This window comes from Lygodium microphyllum, chromosome 29 (assembly GCF_053477565.2).
Source record: "Lygodium microphyllum isolate KBCC chromosome 29, Lygodium_microphyllum_v1.1.10, whole genome shotgun sequence".
NCBI classification, from domain to species: Eukaryota; Viridiplantae; Streptophyta; class Polypodiopsida; order Schizaeales; family Lygodiaceae; genus Lygodium; species Lygodium microphyllum.
In genome coordinates, this window is record NC_141163.1 from 38107150 (window position 1) to 38125370 (window position 18221).

Below are 18221 nucleotides of genomic sequence, written 5' to 3' on the forward strand. Positions count from 1 at the left end.
GGGCAGAGGCTGTTATGACAGCCGTATATTTGATTAATCGGTCACGAAAGAGGTCTTTGGGGGGGAAGTTTCCCAAGAAGCGTGGTGGGGAAAGCCACCTTCGTATGCACACTTGAAAGTATTTGGCTGCGAAGCATTTGTGCACATTCGTAAAGAAAACCGCAGCAAACTTGAGTCAAAGTTTTGTAAATGCATTTTCCTAGGATATGGTGATGAGGGTGAAATGGGGTATAGATTATGGGATCTCGAGAATAGGAAAGTAGTATGTAGCAATGATGTTATCTTTCGGGAAGATTGCATGCATAAACAGCCCGAAAAGATTGAGGAGGTCCATAGGGTTGTATTCTGGGAAGAAATACCTTTGGACAGAAAAATGTGCCCGCTGTACAGTAGCAAAGACCTGCTGTAAATGAACCTGGAAATGCAGAAAACAATGCATGAAATGATCAGCTTGCTATTGCCCATGATAATGAGCCACTACATGTGCAAGAACAGCAAGGACAACAAGCTGTTAATGCTGATTTGTAGGCTCAAATGCAAGGACAGCCAGCTGAAAATGCTCAACAGCCATCAAACAATGATCATTGGGTTAGGAGATCGTCTGGGGCTACTAGACAACCTGATAGATTTGTTCTTGGTGCAAACAATGTGGCTAATTATGTCACGTTGACAGACTGTGGTGAACCGTCTTGCTTCAAGAAAGCAATGGATAGATAGGACAACAAGAAATGGTTTAAAGCCATGCTGTCAGAAATGGAATCTCTTGAGAAAAATGGCACTTGGGACTTGGTGCAGTTGCCTAAAGGGCAGAAAACACTTCCATGCAAATGGGTTTACAAGATGAAGGTCACTTCTGGTTCCTCACCAAAGTATAAAGCAAGATTGGTTGCAAAGGGATACAAGCAGGAGCATGGAATTGACTTGATGAGATTTTCTCTCTTGTAGTCAAGATGACTACATTGAGAATCATTTTGGGCTTGGTTGCAACTGAAGATATGGAGCTCATACAGATGGATGTAAAGTCTGCATTCTTACATGGTGATCTGCATGAGGACATATGTATGTAGCAGCCCGAAGGGTTTGTTGAACAAAGGAAAGAGAAGATGGTATGTAATTTCAAAAGGAGTTTGTATGGGCTAAAACAAGCACCAAGAGAATGGTATCATAAGTTTGATACATTCATGCAGTCTCAAGGCTTTCATAGAAGTCAAGTGGATCACTGCTTGGACACCAAGAAGGCAGCGGATGGCAGCTTGATTATCTTGGTTTTGTATGTTGATGACATGCTCATTGCTGGCAGGGATACTCATGCCTTGGACTCATTGAAGCAAAGCCTTCATGGCAGCTTTGACATGAAGGATCTCGGTGATGCAAATCACATTCTTGGTATGCGAATACTCAGAGATAGGTCAAAAGGATTACTCTATCTATCTCAGTAGGAGTATATCTCCAAGGTATTGCAGTGTTTCAATATGGAGAGGGGGGGGGGGACAATTGGGGTTCTATTGCCTCCGTATGTGAAACTCAGTGCAAAGGACAATCCTACATTTGATTATGAGACAGCTAAAATGGCTAAGATACCATATACTTCAGCTGTTGGCAATTTAATGTATGCTATGGTTGCTACACGTCTTGACATTGCCTTTGTAGTGGGAGTGGTTAGCAGATACATGGCAAACCTTGGTAAAAAGCATTGGGAAGCAGTGAAAGGTATTATGAGATACCTCAAAGGCACAAAGGAGTTGTGCATATGCTTTGGAAAGCAGAAGGCATCTGTTGTTGGCTTTACGGATGCGGACTATGCTAGTCATGCGGATTGCAGAAAGTCCACTTCTGGGTATGTGTTTACCTTTACAGGAGGAGTAGTCTCTTGGATCTCCAGGCTAGAAAAGTGTGTTGCATTGTCTACTTCAGAGGCAGAGTACTGAGGCATGAAAGGAGGCTTTATGGCTTTCATGTTTGGTGGGAGAGCTTGGCATTACAAAGTTACATGTTCTCCATTGTGATAGTCAGAGTGCTATTATGCTAGCACGGAATCCTGTCTTTCATGCAAAGACAAAGCACATATAGGTGAAGTACCACTTCATTAGAGATGTACTTGAAAGCAAGAGTATTGGGCTTGCCAAAGTGCATACAGATGATAATCCTGCAGACCTTCTCACGAAGGGCCTTCCAGTGGAGCGGTTTGCTCATTGCTGATAGATGATGGGAGTTGGATAGATATATGTATTTCAGCTTTGTACATACCTAGATTTAACTGATTCTTTTATCCTCTTAAGGCACATTGCCTTTAGGTGAGAGGTTGTTGGGAATAAAGGGCCCTCATGTCTTTAAAATGTGCTCGGGTATGAACATACCCTTAGTACACTTGTACTTATATATATATATGTGTGTGTGTGTGTGTGTGTGTGTATCTATCTAAAAACCTAAAGAGGTACACTCTCGTTATTGTACCCACAAGTCGAGCTCATTGTCTCTCTACTCTGCACTCTCTCTCTCTCTATCTCTCTACTGTTATCAAGCACTGCGTGTCTCTATCCATGCGCCACCTCTGAGCCCAACACCACTCTCGTTATTGCACACACAAGTCGAGCCCATTGGCTCTCTACTCTGCACTCTCTCTCTATCTCTCTACTGTTATCAAGCATTGCGTGTCTCTATCCATGCACCACCTCTGAGCTGAACACCACTCTTCCGTCGCAGTCTTCAATCTGTGAACATGAACAAGAACAAAGCCATGTAGACTCATAAAGACAAAGGATCGAGCTCAAGAGTTGAGCCAATCCCACAAGGCAACACGGTCTAGGGTGGTCCCATCAGAAGGATCCACCACAGGACGATCAATAGGTGAAGAAACCAGCTGCCATAGGTCAAACGTATCGAGGATGCAGTTCACGTTGCACAGCTAGAGGGAATAGTTGGAACCATCCAACTTGTCTTCCTAATCAGGGAAGGCATATGAACATTTGATGGGGTTTTCTTCGTCGTAGCCTTCACAATAGATGAAACTCTCTGAGATAAATGGATAGAAGAGGGACGGGGTCGAAGAGACTCCTCCCGTCATCGATCACAAAACTCCCAATATTCCCGTCTCCGCTTAGAAGAGTGTCGGAATAGAAGCTCCTCCTTCAAGTCATCAAAGCTTGAAAACTGGTAAGACATCTTCCAAATCTGTAATTACCAAGCAATGTGCAATAGAAGACAAATAGAATGAGCCGCCTGCTCAAGGGAGACCATAATATATGTTGTCGCATGCAAGAGGAGAGAGAAAAATCTGTCGCCTAGAGAGAAAAGCTGCTGCTTGTCCTCCAGATGAAGTCGCCTTCTCTTCAATTGCTGTTGCAAACCCTCAGATAGCTGTGTTTGATGTAAACATAGGCTGTAACCACCAAAATAGCTGTCGCCTCCACCACCAGGAGCTTCATATCAGTAAAACGCAGGTTGTAGAGGCTGTGTTTCAGCTTGGAGCTGCACCACCTTGGCTGCAATGGATGGAGAAAGGGCTGATTTGATGGTTGGTGTCCTCCTTTGCAATGGAAGCTCTCCTCCGTGCTCTCAGCTAGGCGATGATACCATGTGAGAGTGCGCAACGGAAGGAACACGGAGAGAGAGAGAGAGAGAGAGAGAGAGAGAGAGAGAGAGAGAGAGAGAGAGGGAGAGCAGAAAATGAAGGAAGAAATACTGCACTGGCTGAAATGAACACTGAATATAAAACTGTGGACTGATCAGTCCTTGAATGCAGCTCGGAGCCTTAGTGAGGGCACTAGATCAAGCTAGAAAAGATGGCAGCACCAATGTTGGAGAGGAGAGGGAGCAGTGTGTGCTGAATTTGCAAGAAGAAGTGAGAGTGACTAGGGAGGCTGCTATAAATAGCCCCCCACATCTAGATTTGGCCAACCTGTTGGTGGCAGCCCCAAATTGGTCAACTGCCCAAGAAATGGGCCAACTGCATAGGAAATGCCCTAATTGGGTAGATTGCCACTCGTAAAGGAAATCCGTAAAGGAAATGGACACTAAAACAACAATATACTAAACTGATAGAGCTCTTGTGTCTCTTGCCTGACCTTGACATGAGCTCACAATTAGGAGATGACAGATTGACATACAAAATAGGGTAGGCTAACAAGAGGCAGCTCGATGGAAGCCCCTATTGATTGGCTGCCCCTACTCATAGCCAAAGTATTATCAAAATTCTTTGCATACTTGTAGACATCCTTGAGTGAATGAAGCAATCCGAAAAGGTATTGCATGTATAGTAGCTCTTAAGGATTGTCCAAGGCCTTTGTTTTATGCAATAGATCTTTAAACTCCTGCGAATATGCATCTAAGCTCTTCTTTTCCATTTCAAGCTTAGGTAATTTGTGAAAATTTTCAATTCAATTGTTGGTCATTAAATATTTTTGAAAAACAAATTTAAAATCAGCCCATATCAGCTTATGGTGTAGTCGGCTTGGGGCGTAGTCTTGTCCACCAAGCATACGCCTTTCCTTGTACCATGATTTTACTTGCCCAATATGGTGAGCGTTATCAAAACAATACAAATCACAATTCATCGCCTATTTGGCTTGCCACGAATCGATATCTGTCTCATCACATTCCTCCTTTTCCCCTGTAAAGGGATCAGGTTGGAAGTGAAGAGGCAACATCCTCATGACTACGGGCAGGATGGAAAATTGGGAATGCATAGCTTGGCCAATTGTCATTGCATTTCTTTGACTTGAGCTTGGAGAATCACCACAAGTAACAAATCTCTGTCGGATTTGAAAGAACAAGAGGCTTCGAGGTGCTGCTTATGTGTGTGTGTTTGGGTTTGGGAGAAGCTAGATAGGCATTCTCCATGTGTTGAGGTTTAGTGAAAATGGATGCATTGAAAGGAGATACACTATGGGAAGCCATAATGGTAAGGGGAAATGTATAAGACAAGCGAAAATAAGAAGATTGCGTGTGCGAGAATGCACGCTAAATAGATTTGAGAGAGAGAGGGGGCAAAGTAGAATGCATGACTGCAAACAATGGCATTTAATGCAAATCAGTTCAGTTGTCTTTTCTTTCTCTCGGGTGGGTGTGACAAGCAAGGGGGCAGATTTGCTTAAATGGTAGAACATGTATGTTCTAAAGGCCATTTAGAAGAAGAAATGAGATCTAAATTTCATCAGTTTTTTTTTTGTTTTTTCACAAAAAAAAAGAAATTACTACATGGTTAAAGGAGAATTGACAATGCCTAGCATAGGAATTGCCTCACTTCCACATTTGTGTTGGGAATAAAGGCGCTCGTGCCTTTAAATGTGCTCGGGTGTGAACACACCCTTAGCACTTGTACTTACACATATATATCGATTTGAAAACCTAAAGGTACACACTCGTCATTGTACCTAAAAAACATGCACACTCTTTGATTTGCTCTCTCTCACTCTCTCTGTCTCTCCACGACTAAGGAACACCTGTTGTCTCGATCTTCGTGCCTAACCCGTAGCTACAAACTGGTATTAGAGCTGGCAAGAGATAGCTGTAGGCATTGTGGGTAGTCGTAGGGAGTGAGGACAGTCGATAGCTGTAGGCATTGTGAACAGGGGCCACGTGAGACTTCAGTGAGGAGACAGGTCACGGCGGGCAGGCCATGACATGCAGCGGACAGCGCGTGCATCAGTTGACAGGGGCAGCAGTTGCACGACGGGTTTGTGGCGGGTAGGCATAGGCAACATCCAGTCGGCAACCTGCACGGGGGTCAACGGACCCCGTCACACCTTATTTCAAAATCGTTTAAAAAAAAGAAAAACAAAAAAAATACATTCAACTTCTACCCCCCCTTTCTTGACGGGGTTTCACGCGCTAGGCACAAAAGGTCAGATTTGTGCAATTGTCGTCTAAAAATTTGGGGCTTTTCCTAGATTTGCGGAATGTGATGCAGGACAAACAAATTTGTCTCAGAAATTGCAGGAATTTGTGACATTTTGTCCCTAACATTTGGGGCTTTTCATGTACATGCATAAATTGGACTGAAATTTACCAATTTTTCGACATTGATGCACATTGGACCCTGCGCAATTTGGGGCTTTTGCAGTTTGGGCAAAATCTATGCAACATTTGGTCATTTTATGTACATGCAGGTTGAATTCCATGCAATTTGGACATCAACACTTGGTAAAATTTGGGGGTTTTGCTGAAATTGCTCTATTTTGGCAAAATTGACCTATTCTATGCATGACATAGAAAATGCAGATGTGTGGTTGATGCTTTGAGCACAAAAATTTTGGGGCTTTTGACTGTGTGCGCCAAATTTTATGCTCGTGGGTACATGTACAAGAGAAATTGCAGCTAAAATTTGGGATTTCTCATGTAATGTGATGCATATGCCCTTGGAACAGTTGTAATCAGTTGGCTAATACTGTAGCACATGGTTTGGTGCTTCTGAAAATTTAATTACACATCTGAAATCTGTGCTTCTATGTGGTTATTTATTGTTGGTTGGTACTTGTTTGTACCTTGGTCACTTGGGTGGCAGTTTTGGGCTTGCATTTGCTGTTTTTTGGTCACATTTAGGCTGAAAATCATGGCTGGCAGCAATGACAGCAGTAATTTGATGCACATAAAGAAGCTTGAAGGAACACATAACTTTGCAGTTTAGCAAAAAACAGTGCTACAATATCTTGTTGCAAAAGAAGCAGGCAAAGCCAATTAAAACCAAAAGGGCAAAGCTTGCAGACATTGAACATGAAGATTGGGATGAATTAAATGAGCTTGCACGCTCAACCTTCGAGCTATCGATTTTTGATGCCTTGTTGTTTAACATTGAAGGTTTGGATTCTGCATATGCTATATGGACTCCATTGGAAAAACAATATGCACAGAAGAGTGCTACAAGCAAAGTGTATTGGCTGAAAAAGCTTATGGATTTGCGTATGAAAGAGAGTACAACAATGTCTATTCACTTGAGTGAGTTTAGCTCCATTTTCAGCTAGCTGGTTGATTGATGAGGAATTTAAGGCTACTTTCTTGCTCTGCACTCTACCAGAGAGTTGGGATACATTCAGGACTGCTATGAGCAATTCCAATGTGATCCTTTTGTATGCTGATGTAGAGAGTGCTCTACTTATGGAAGAAATGAATTGGTAGAACAATGCATCCAGTAAGTCTTCCAGTGCTTTGCATACTAGGGGGATATTATAGTAGAAAGGCAAATATGATAGCAAGGGACGCAGTAAATCACGTGGTAAAGAAGTTTAATGTCATCATTGTGGCAAGAAGGGTTACTTTAAACGCGACTGCTACAAATGGAAGAAAGAGAAAGGAAAGGGTAAGAAGATAGATGATAGCAAGGAAGAGGAGAAAGACGGTTAGCCTAAGAAGAGTAGTGTCAAAATTGAAGAGATGAATGTAGTCACTTATGACAGTGATAGTGGGAGTGACATGCTCTTTGTCTCTTCACACTTTGGTGCACATGCTTTACTTGCAGATACAGATGATGATATGCATACTTGGATTCTAGATTTAGATGCTTTCTTTCATGTCACCCCTCATTGTGAGTGGTTCTCTGACTATATAGGGGGTCGATATGGTGTTGTCCATCTTGGGGACAACTATGCATGTGACATTGCAGGTATTGGCAGTGTGCAATTGCAGTTTCAGCATGGCTCTGTGTTCACACTTCAGCATGTATGGCATGTACCTTAGCTCAAGAAGAGCTTGATTAGGACAGGGTAGCTAGATGATGATGGTTTTCATACCACCTTTGGTGATGGAAAATGAAATATCTATAAGGGATCTAGAGTTATACCAGAGGTTGCAAGAGTGATACTTTGTATCCACTTCATGTATCTAGTGTGCGTGACCATGTTGTTGCCGTGATCGAGTAGTCAAATATTTCTTTGTGGCATGGTTGGTTGGGACACATGAGTCAAACTGAAATGAAAGTGCTTTCTCGTTTGGGTTACTTGCCTTGTCTTCGTTATGCTGATTTTGAGCGTTGTAATCATTGTATTTATGGTAAACATGCACAAATGTCTCATAAAAAGTCTCTTTCTTTGAAATCTTCCCCTCTGGAGTTAGTACATTTAGTTGTATGTCAGATGCCAGGATTATCTTTAGGGGGAAAGAAATATTTTGTTACCTTTGTCGATGATGCTAGACGAAAGGTATGGGTTTATAGCAAGGATGAAGTGCTTGACAAGTTAAAAAAATTCTTGGCATTGACTGAAAATCAAACAGATAAGACATTTAAGTACTTGTCTTTGCTCAGATCATGGTAGGGAATATGTGTCCAAGGCTTTGTAGGCATTTTGTGATAGCAAAGGGATAAAGAGGGAGCTCACTGCCCCTCATAATCCACCCCAAAATGGAGTTGCAGAGCGTATGAATCAGACCATACAGGATAACGTCCGTATGATGTTGTCTCATCCTGCATTATCCCATGGTTTTTTGGACAGAGGCTGTTATGACAGCCGTTCACTTAATGAATTGGTCACCAAACAATTCTTTGGGAGGGGGGAAGTTTCCCAAGAAGCTGTTGTGCTAAGAAATGCACTTAGCCTCTTAAATAGCCCCAAAACATGCTTATTTTAGGCTTATTTTATCCAAAACCCTAAAACGGGGAGCGCATCGAGAAAGTTAAGTGGGAGAGGATCTAGAACCCTAATTTTCTATAAATTGGCAGCCAATCCTCCACTCTTTTACGATCTCATTTTTGCAGGTTGCAGGTGTTACCAGCTTGTTGCCCACACCCCGGTCATGGAGGACATCTTAGCCCTTGCTGTCCATCACTGTTCCCTACAGTCTGGCGCCTGTTTCGAGCGCTCCACACGCTGATTGCTGCTGTTTCTGCTTGGCGACTGATTGCTGTTCATCTGCACTGTTGTTGTACAACCTGCCATGCCAACAAACTGCTGCGTTTGCAGGGTCCAACTGCCGCCGTGATAGTTTTCTCTCTCCTGTCTGCAGTTGCTGTAGTCTTTCTCTCTCCTGTAGGCTATCCTGCCTGCGTTTTCAGTATTTCTCTCTCCTGCAGGCTTCGTTTTTAGTATTTCTCTCTCCTCACTGTTGTCTGCATCAGATATAGCTTCTCACTGCTGCATTTGCTGGTGTTCGATATCCAGAGGCTGCCTTGCTGCGATTCGGGATCTATTCGGAGTACGACACACTCTCCAGCTCATTTCCCCTGCCCTGATCCTAGAGATACAGGAGTTTGAGGTTCAGTATTCATTCACTGTATAGTGTGTTTGCTGCATGAGCATCATATTATTAGTAGTCATATCATTTCATTTATTCACTATGTTCATTGTCTCTGAGTTACTCAAACCCTAACCCTAATTGTGTTCTTTTATCAATCTGTGCTTTGTTGTACGGTTTTCGTTTATGCATCTATGTTAGGGTATTTTTCTTTACAGAAGCATGGTCAAGCAAGCCACCTTCATATGCTTACCTAAAAGTGTTTGACTGTGAGGCTTTTGTGCACATTCACAAAGAAAAATGTAGCAAACTTGAGCCAAAGGCTTGTAAATGTATTTTTCTATGATATGGTGACGAGGGTGAAATGGGGTATAAATTATGGGATCCTGAGAAAAGAAAAGTAGTACGTAGCAATGATGTTATCTTCCGGGAAGATCGCATCCACAAACAGCTCGAAAAGGCCGAGGAGGTCCGTAGGGTTTTTAGGAAGAACTACTTTTTGGACAGCAAAATGTGCCCGCTGTACAATAGCAAATACCTGTTGTAAATGAACCTGTAAATGCAGAAAATGATGCTGAAAATGATCAGCCAGCTATTGCCCACGATAATGAGCCACTACATGTGCAGGAACAGCCATGATAACAAGTTGTTATTGTTGATTTGCAGGCTGAAATGCCAGGACAGTATGTTGAAAATGGAAATTTGCAGGACCAGCTAGCAAACAATGACCATTGGGTTAGGAGATCGTCTAGAGCTACTAGACAACCTAACAAATTTGTTCCTGGTACAAACAATGTGACTGATTATGTCATGTTGACAGACTGTGGTGAACCGTCTTGCTTGATGGAAGAGGATGACTTGGTAGACCACTTAGTTGTTGCAACTTTGCCTAGATGCCTTTCAGTTAGAGCCGGGGCTCCTTTAAGTTCAGTTGAATAAGGGTCGAGAGCCGTGCTTGATGCTCAAGGGGGAGGTAGCACTTCCACTTCTCGAGTTTTGGACAGCTCTCGTATATTGTGGATCTTAGATGTATTCATCATACATCCAAGGTACAGTGCTAAGAGTATATTTGCCATGAGCTCACTATTTAGTATGCTAGCCACTATGAGATGTATGTAGATGAGTATGGTGGTTGTTGTGGCTTTGGGACTATACTTTTGCATTGGTTTGCGATCAGTTCATGGCCAGTTTAGCATGAGTTTTTGCCCTAGTTTTGGGGATTAATCTCTAATGAGTTTCAGCTTAGCTTGATCAATTTGAGAACCATTTATGATCACTTTGGGATTAGTTTTACATTAGTTTTTGCAGTCAGCTTGTGATCAATCCGGGGTCACATTTGCAGTAGTTTGTGATTAGTTCTTGGATCAGAAAATGATGAGTTTATGCCTCAATTCTCAATGGTTTACAGAAGGTTCCATGAACAATAGCATGTTAGTGAATGCCATTGACAGTTACAACCATGGTTTATGTTGAGAAAATGCTTTACTATGGTTGTGAAGTTTGAACGATTGAGGAACATGAGTTATGGATGCATCCAATGGTTTTCTAGTAATAATTTTGGACTATTTTTATGCTAGCTGAAAATTTTCAGCAAGTTTTGGGCATATGGCATGGCTAGACAGGAGTGGCCAATCGATTGATTTTGATCCTTGATGGAAATTCCAACGCAGTATACTTTTGCTTTGGCATAGTGTAGTGCAATCAAGGATGATTGCAGGGATTTCAAGGGGGGGCTTTGTATGTGGGATGTGAAATTTTTGAGATGCTTTAATCTTGCCAGTAACATTTGATTAAGTTACTAAATCAAATGTGCAAGATTATTTAGCACACGTGTTGTACATGGCAGTTATTTCATGGTAACAGGCTAATGACCCCGTGGATGTAATGGGTGTTTAAGGCAAAAGTTGTGGCAAGTTATATCAGCTGGGTTTGCATGGTTAGCTTGTGGCAGTTTTGACTCTAGAATAGTTGTTTAGCCAATGCGTCAATGGTGGTGGTTCTAGGTACTAGCATTAATTAATACCAATCTAAGGAAAGGGCTGAATTTAATTTTCAGAATTAATTAATTCAAAACATTAATTTAATGGTTGGATAATGTTGAAAATCGGGTTTAGAAGGCTACCACTTGGCACAAATACCCATGCAAACTGAGGAAACGTTTTTTTGGGCTCGAGTCATTCAGCTCAGCTTTCAGCTTGAAAGAGAGAGAGAAGGTGCGGTTGATCAGATATCAGGTATGTTTTCAGCCATTGGAGGTAGTAGACAATAGCTAAGAGGCTTAGAGTTGCAAGGGACAACATTTGTGGCATCAGGAGCTGCTAGCGACAGCATTGATTGTTGCAGGTGAATGTAGGTTTGCATCTAATGCAGTCTGGTACATACAACAATCAGAATTCAGTATTTTCTCGTGTGGAAATCAAAAATTTCTCTTTCCTTTGGCATTCTCTCACCTTCTCCAGCCCATTCTTAGGTTACCTCAGCAAATCTCAGCCATTTGGAGAAGATCATGGTCAGATTTGGTGGATAGCAAGAGAATTTTTGCTATAAATTAGGGTTTGGTAGCCACCTCAGGACCCGTGCCATTAGTAAACCGTATCGTACATTGAAATCAGCACTTGAAATTCAAGGAATTGTCAAGGATTTCAGATGCCAGACCATCCATTGTGAATTTGGGGCAGCATTTGGCTAATTGGGGTTCCATTAGAGCAAATCTTTTGTGAAATTCAAGGGATAGTTGGCCTGAATTGTTTGCTATTTGTTGGTATAGTAAAGGGCTTTTGGATCAGCCAAGTAGATTATGGAATCTCAGCTTGTACTCAATCCATTAGCCAATAAAGTTAAAGAAATGCTGAAAGGGGCGTTAGTTTTGGGGCCAACAAGGTGTCTATTGTCCAAGATTATTAAGGTAAAGTGTGCATTTCAATTTATGCTTATTAACTCATTGCTGTAATTAAGTGCTTAATCATATATTACCACCCTATCTAAGAAGGAAGATTGGTTTAAGTTTGCTCGTAGTTGGAGCTCATATGGAGGGACATTGTGATCGTCTGGGGTATACATGGTCATGTAGGCTACTGCACAGACATTGTTGACAGACATAGAGAGCTGCTACGAGTCCTTTTTGTTTTCAAGGTTCTCTCCGTGGCACCTTGGTGTTTGTTGTGTTGTACCAAGTCACCCATAATTTGAGAGAGGGTGTTAGCAAATTAGCTAGTTCATGTGTGAATGTGTGTTGTATTGGTGGCTTGGGCTTTCTATTCCAATCGTGATTGTTCGCACTAGTTTATTTGGGGCAGGTTGTGGCTGAATGTCATTATTTTGACTGGTTGACTGATTTATTGTGTGCTCCAGATGTGGCCATCTTTTCCATGATGATGGCTAGGGCTCCCTCCTCAGACACATCTTTAGCACTCCATTACTTGTAGGTCCTGCTAGAGAGGGAGCTAGTACCAATGCCTAGATTTGTTGGTGAGTCACTGTTGAGTTGTATTCTCTCTTCTCTTGGTACATGGATTCCATTTCCCAAGTATTCTTCTTTTGAGTTCTTTTGTAGTGTTACACCTTTGTTTACAGTTTTTCTCTTCTTTCTTGTTATATAGTCTAATACAACAAATTCTCACGCTTCCATTGCTGCACCCACTTCTGATGGGTGGCAGCAAGTGGTCTGTTGGGCAGCAAAATGCAGATGAACAGCTGCTGAAACTGATCTCCAAACATAGGGTTGAGACAGCAGTTGAAGTCCTATTGCTTGGGTGCTATGGAATTGCAAAAAACACAGGCGGATGTGATCATAGTAGTGGGAGTGCTCTGACAGGTAGGTGGCATCTGGAAACTGAAAACATAGGCTGTGGATGATATTGATCAGCTCTGGCGAGCACAAATTAGGCAGGTAACAGTTGAAAACAGGTCATCCAGTTGGAGGAAGATTGTTGACAATGAAGGGATGTAGACATTAGTGGGCTTGAGGAGAGCTGATGGTAGCTGACCAAGCTTCTATTCATAGAGGATTGGGGGCACGTTCGACTTGTAAGCCATGTAATTTCAATAATTCAATATTAATGTGCTTTTGGGGCTGGTTTAAATAGACTTAATTATGGGTTGATGAAAACCCCTAAATTGAGTGGCTTAGCATTCCCCTCTTAGGCCCAAAAGTGTAAAGAAATTCTTGAACAGAGAAGATGAATACAAGTCGATGACAAAACATAGAGTGAGAAGAATAGAACTTACAGGTGAAGAGTAACTCAAAGATAATGAAGACTGAAGAACGAAGAACGAATATTCAATAATATGATGCTCAATGTAGTAAACACACTATGCAAGAGTGAATACAAAACCTTGAACTCCTGTGACTTCAGAACGAATTGGGGCAAAGATGAGTGGGAGATTGTGTTGTCCTCTGAATGGATCCCAGATTGTAGCCAACAGCCTTCAAACAGTGATCAGCCACTGTAAACAGCAATGCAGCCTGCTCTGTCCAAAACCGCAGGGCTGAACCTGATGAGGACTGATCTAATGAAGTGCACAGCAGTTCTGAGACAGGCAGCAGCTTCTGGAGGCAGTGTGGAAGCAAGGGAATGAAAATGCAGCAGGCTTAGATGCAGGAAACAGCAGATCTGATGAACGTGCAGATGTATGGAGCGGCTGGACTGAAAACACAACTTTTGTTGCAGTTGCCAGGCAGTGGGTTGTGTCGAACCGGCTGAATCTGATTGTGATCAGCAAATTAGTAGTGGAGGCGGCTGCTGCAAGTGCCTGGCTGATGGACAATACCATGAACTGAGGTATCTGCCTAGAGAGGGTTGTAGACAGGTGTGAATAGGGTGCAAATAATCTGCAAGACAAGGTCGGGTGGGGGCTGTGGTGGGCAGCCTTCTATTTATAGATGTGGATCCTCCCAAAATTAGGGTTTTGGCTCATGGGACATGGACACTTTGGTAATTCTCCAGGAAAGTTTGGTAATTTAATGTTTTGAGGCTTTTTAAAAGAGCTAATTGAATGGTTTAAGTTTGTAACACATTTTTTAGCTCAACAAAAAGGTTGTACCTTATGGGAAATGAGAATTGGTCTCCACCCTCTTTTCAATGCTTGAAAGGTCCCACTCCAAAGCAGTCGGGGCATCGGTGTAGGTGGTAATGCTCTTTCTATGAAATGGTTTAGTCTCACATTTCAAAGATTCTTTATGTAAGACAAGGATTATACTTTTTCCTGTTTAATGTGTTCTATTATTTAGATTCTACTGCTTTGTAGGTTACAGCTACACATTTAGATTCTACTGCTTTGTGGATTATCGTTCCTATTTTCAATCTTTTGCATCTCTCGATGATGTGGTGTTTGTTTCCTTTTCCTCCAAGATTGCTGTTTCTGTTGCCATTTTGCAATTTCAGTTTCTGTTTTGCAATCTTTCGTAACTATGTTATTAACTGAGTGAGTCAGACCTCTTTATTATGGACTATAGGGGGCATTGTAGTTACTAGCAGTATCATATTTCTGACATATTTCTAGAAATGAAAAATTTGTTTAATTTTTGTCTTTTCATATCGAATAGTGAGGAGGACAGGAAATGGTTTATGGAAGCAGTGCAAGCACAGGCACTTAATGTTATTAAACGGATGAAGGAAATCACAATGGTGATAAGCATGCCTCAAGAAGTGCTTGAAGCTCAAGGTGTATCGGCTGAAGATTTGCAAGGCAAGCATAATAAGTCTAGGTCATGACTTTGTAGGTTGTTTGACATGGGGGAGCATGAGAACCTTTTTTAAAGTTTCTACTACTACTTTGCAGGTCTTTTAGAGGAGTTGCAGACTCATGTGGAGCCTATTGATATGTCAAATGGTACACAAGTATTGTGTCTAATTGAGCGTGACGAAGATTGTGTTACTGTCTCTAAATGTTTAGTTTTCCTTTGTATCACATTATCACGTGGTTGATGGAAAATGTTTGCTTGTTGTAAACTTAAGTAATAAAAGTTCGGACATCTTCAAAATTTGGAATGTAAATTGAGACCTCCGGAGATGTTGTTATGCATATTTTTCAAAGCTTTTTTGTTGACAATGCACGTGTTCTGATTTTTCAGTGTTGCTGCTTTTATTATTCAAAACATTTTAACTGTTGTGTGTTGCACACAGATCTGAATGCTATAGGAGGTTTAACTCCTTTGCTAAGTTACTTGAAATATCCAAATGCTTCGATCAGAGCAAGAGCATCTGAAGTTATTGCCACTATGGTGCAAAACAACCCTCAATGTCAGCAGCTTATCATGGATTGCAAGGGCTTTGAATCCATCATGTCCAATTTCATGTCAGATTCTGACCCAACAGTGCGCACCAAGTCGCTTGGTGCCTTATCATGTATGTAATATGGTTCTTATCTTTGGCATAGCAGAATCTTTGGTAAAAGCATCACAGTAGGTTGTATGTTTTTTCTGTTGAAAGGGTGGAACATGTAGCAAAAGCATTGAGTCGATATGAGCCCAATTTTATATCAATTAAAAATACAATAAATGCATAATTTCTTTTTCAGCTCTTCTCCGGAACAACAAACCTGGTATTGCAGCCTTTCGCTTGGCAAATGGATATGCTGGTCTTAAAGAAGCTCTTGTGTCTGAAAACCCAAGATTGCAACGGTTTGTACATGGAACCTCTTAATTTGACTTAAGGGATCACTAGGGAAGTTATCTTTGTTGCTAAAAGATTCTTCTAGTGATAGGCTGCAGTGTATACGATACCTTTGTTTTGTTGTTAGCGAGTAGCCGTTAAGGACATTGCCAACATAGTGGAGTTTTTGAAAGATCTAGGTAGGAGTTTGGAATAGCCTCATGCTCCATAATGGCGAGTTGAACCATAGTATTCTTTTGTTACAGTAACTCATCATGAGTGCCGCTGACATTTAGCAGACTCTTGCATTAATTATGGGTTGTATTTATTGGTACTCTATGAAGTCTAACTTGGAGGGCTAAGTTATGAAACTAAGCAGTCTCAAGTGAATAGAGCTGATAATTTCGGACAATTGGTTTAATTCAACCTGTGATGATCTAGTTTCTATCGCTCAATGTTGCTCAATGCTAGTGCAATCAGAAGCATGATAGGCAAGTGAAATGAAAATTTGATGTAAGGCAATAGAGGATTTCATAGATGATAAACATATGATCACAGTGATCATCCCTTGCACGAGGGGCATATGCACACGAGGCAGTGATGGTGCTGAGGATGAAATATTGAGAGAATAGCTGGCCGGGAATGGCATGAGGAGGATTGATAAGTGTATGAAAAGGCAGTCTATTTAGATCACATACAAAGTTTACCCCCAAAAAGGATATTGTCGGTTGGGCCAAAATATGGCTGTTGTCCACTGCCCCTAGTAGGAAGAGCTTCTTACATCCCCAATTGGTCTTCCACCTTGGTGGGTAATTGAGGAGGATCCTAGTGTTTGCAAGTTGTACTTTCAGTTGGCTTGGGAGCTATCCCATCCACGCATAGGAGTAATGCCAACGCCACTCTTGCCCCCTCATGCACCAAAGTAATTTCAGTTGGGGGAAAAATAATTTTACTTCATGCACCAAAGTAATTTCAGTTGCTGTTGTGGAAATTGAGTAGTGTCCTCAATCTTTGCAATATCTTGGGTTGCTGCTCATGCAGCTGTATATTTCACCTTTGTAAAAGAAAGAGCAATGATAGCTGATTATTTCTTGGTCCATTAAATAGCCCTTGTTTTAAATTGTGACATCAATTTTTACATCTCCTAGGTTCTAGTGCCTTTTGATCAAGATGTGACATGGGAAGTGGCTAAAAGAGGGTTGTGTTAGCAGAGTATTTGTCAGCTCATGTGTGAGTCTGAGCTTGATCTGGGCTGGGCATTTTTATTAGGTATTTTAGGTTTTTTCTAGTGTGGCATTTTATGCCATTGGGGCATTTTTATGTATCAGTCGGCCAGCATTAATGCTGTCCGACCAGCATTATTGCTCCCCACTTTTTCAGCCTATTTATACTCAGTGGCTCCTCCTCAGTCAGTCACTTCATTTCACCATCTGCAGACTCTGTGGAGAGAGGAGCCAGTGCCAGTGCCCACGCAGCCAGTGACTCACTGTTGTGTGCGACTGTCTCGTGTTCAGATATATGGATTCCATTTCCCGTGCATACATCTGAGTTCTCATCTGTATCGTGTTCTTTTCTTTTCTCTTTTTGTCTTGTGTTTCAGCAGTTTATTTCAGCACATGTTTATGCTTCCACCGCTGCTCCACTTCTGACATGGTATCAGTTTTCAGGATTTGTGTTTCTTGCTGATTTCAGGACTGTTTTGTACCCCTGCTGATCAGACGACTGCTGTTGCAGCCAGGCGCCCTGTTTTGGGGCTGTTTTCAGCCTGCGTTTTTTGCAGTTTTGCCATCGCCTGCTGCCTCCGCACCCTCTGCTGCCTACGCACCCTCTGCTGCCTGCGTTTTTCATCTGCAGCTGCTAGTGACAGTTTACTACCTGTTTTCTCCAATTTACAGCCTGCGTTTTGCTGATTCAGCATCTCTCGTGGCTGGGTGGCTGTTCCTTCAGGCCGTTTTCTCTGTTTTTGGCAGTTTTTGACTGATTTTTTGACTTTCTGCAGCAGATTTTGTCTTCTATTGATCAGATTTTGGGTTATATTGCATGTGAACTCTCTTTTTCTGTAGTCTGTGCTTGTGTTTTGGCTGTGTTTTCTCTCTAAATTCCATCTCTTCTCTACTTCTCTTCTTATCCTCTCCATATGGCTCCTCCGTGCACTTCCCCTGATGCTAAGTTGCATGAGACATCCTTGAGATTACAGGGGCGGCTTCCAGCACATTATGGAGGTGAGGCTTATGTAGCTTCAGAGAGGGGTGACAGGAAGAAGAAGTCGAAGGCCCAGTGTTACCACTGTGGCAAGAAGGAACATTTGCGGAAGGACTGCAAGAAGTTAGCGGCTTCCGGGAAGAAGGAGCAGAAGACGAAGCGGGATGCTGACTCTACCGATGAGTCCTCTCCTTCATCAGACTCCGACTCCGCTCCTCCGACCAAGGTGAAGTCCAAGGTGCGGAAGGGCTCCTCTTCTTCGGA

General features: G+C 42.1%; 1 protein-coding gene across 3 annotated transcripts in view; it reads left to right on the forward strand.

Moving 5' to 3' along the window:
• Window positions 1-18221, forward strand: part of LOC148010530 (hsp70 nucleotide exchange factor FES1-like) — a 56690-nt gene that overhangs the window by 23703 nt on the left and 14766 nt on the right. The window contains exons 2-7 of one of the 3 annotated variants that reach the window (XM_087671976.1): window positions 12514-12630; window positions 12819-14291; window positions 14708-14850; window positions 14944-14994; window positions 15288-15509; window positions 15682-15784. In XM_087671976.1, the coding sequence (XP_087528102.1) occupies window positions 14209-14291; window positions 14708-14850; window positions 14944-14994; window positions 15288-15509; window positions 15682-15784 (602 nt within the window). In that variant the 5' untranslated portion in view covers window positions 12514-12630; window positions 12819-14208. The remainder of the gene's footprint in view (window positions 1-12513; window positions 12631-12818; window positions 14292-14707; window positions 14851-14943; window positions 14995-15287; window positions 15510-15681; window positions 15785-18221) is intronic. The other 2 variants (XM_087671977.1, XM_087671974.1) reach the window with 2 other exon arrangements.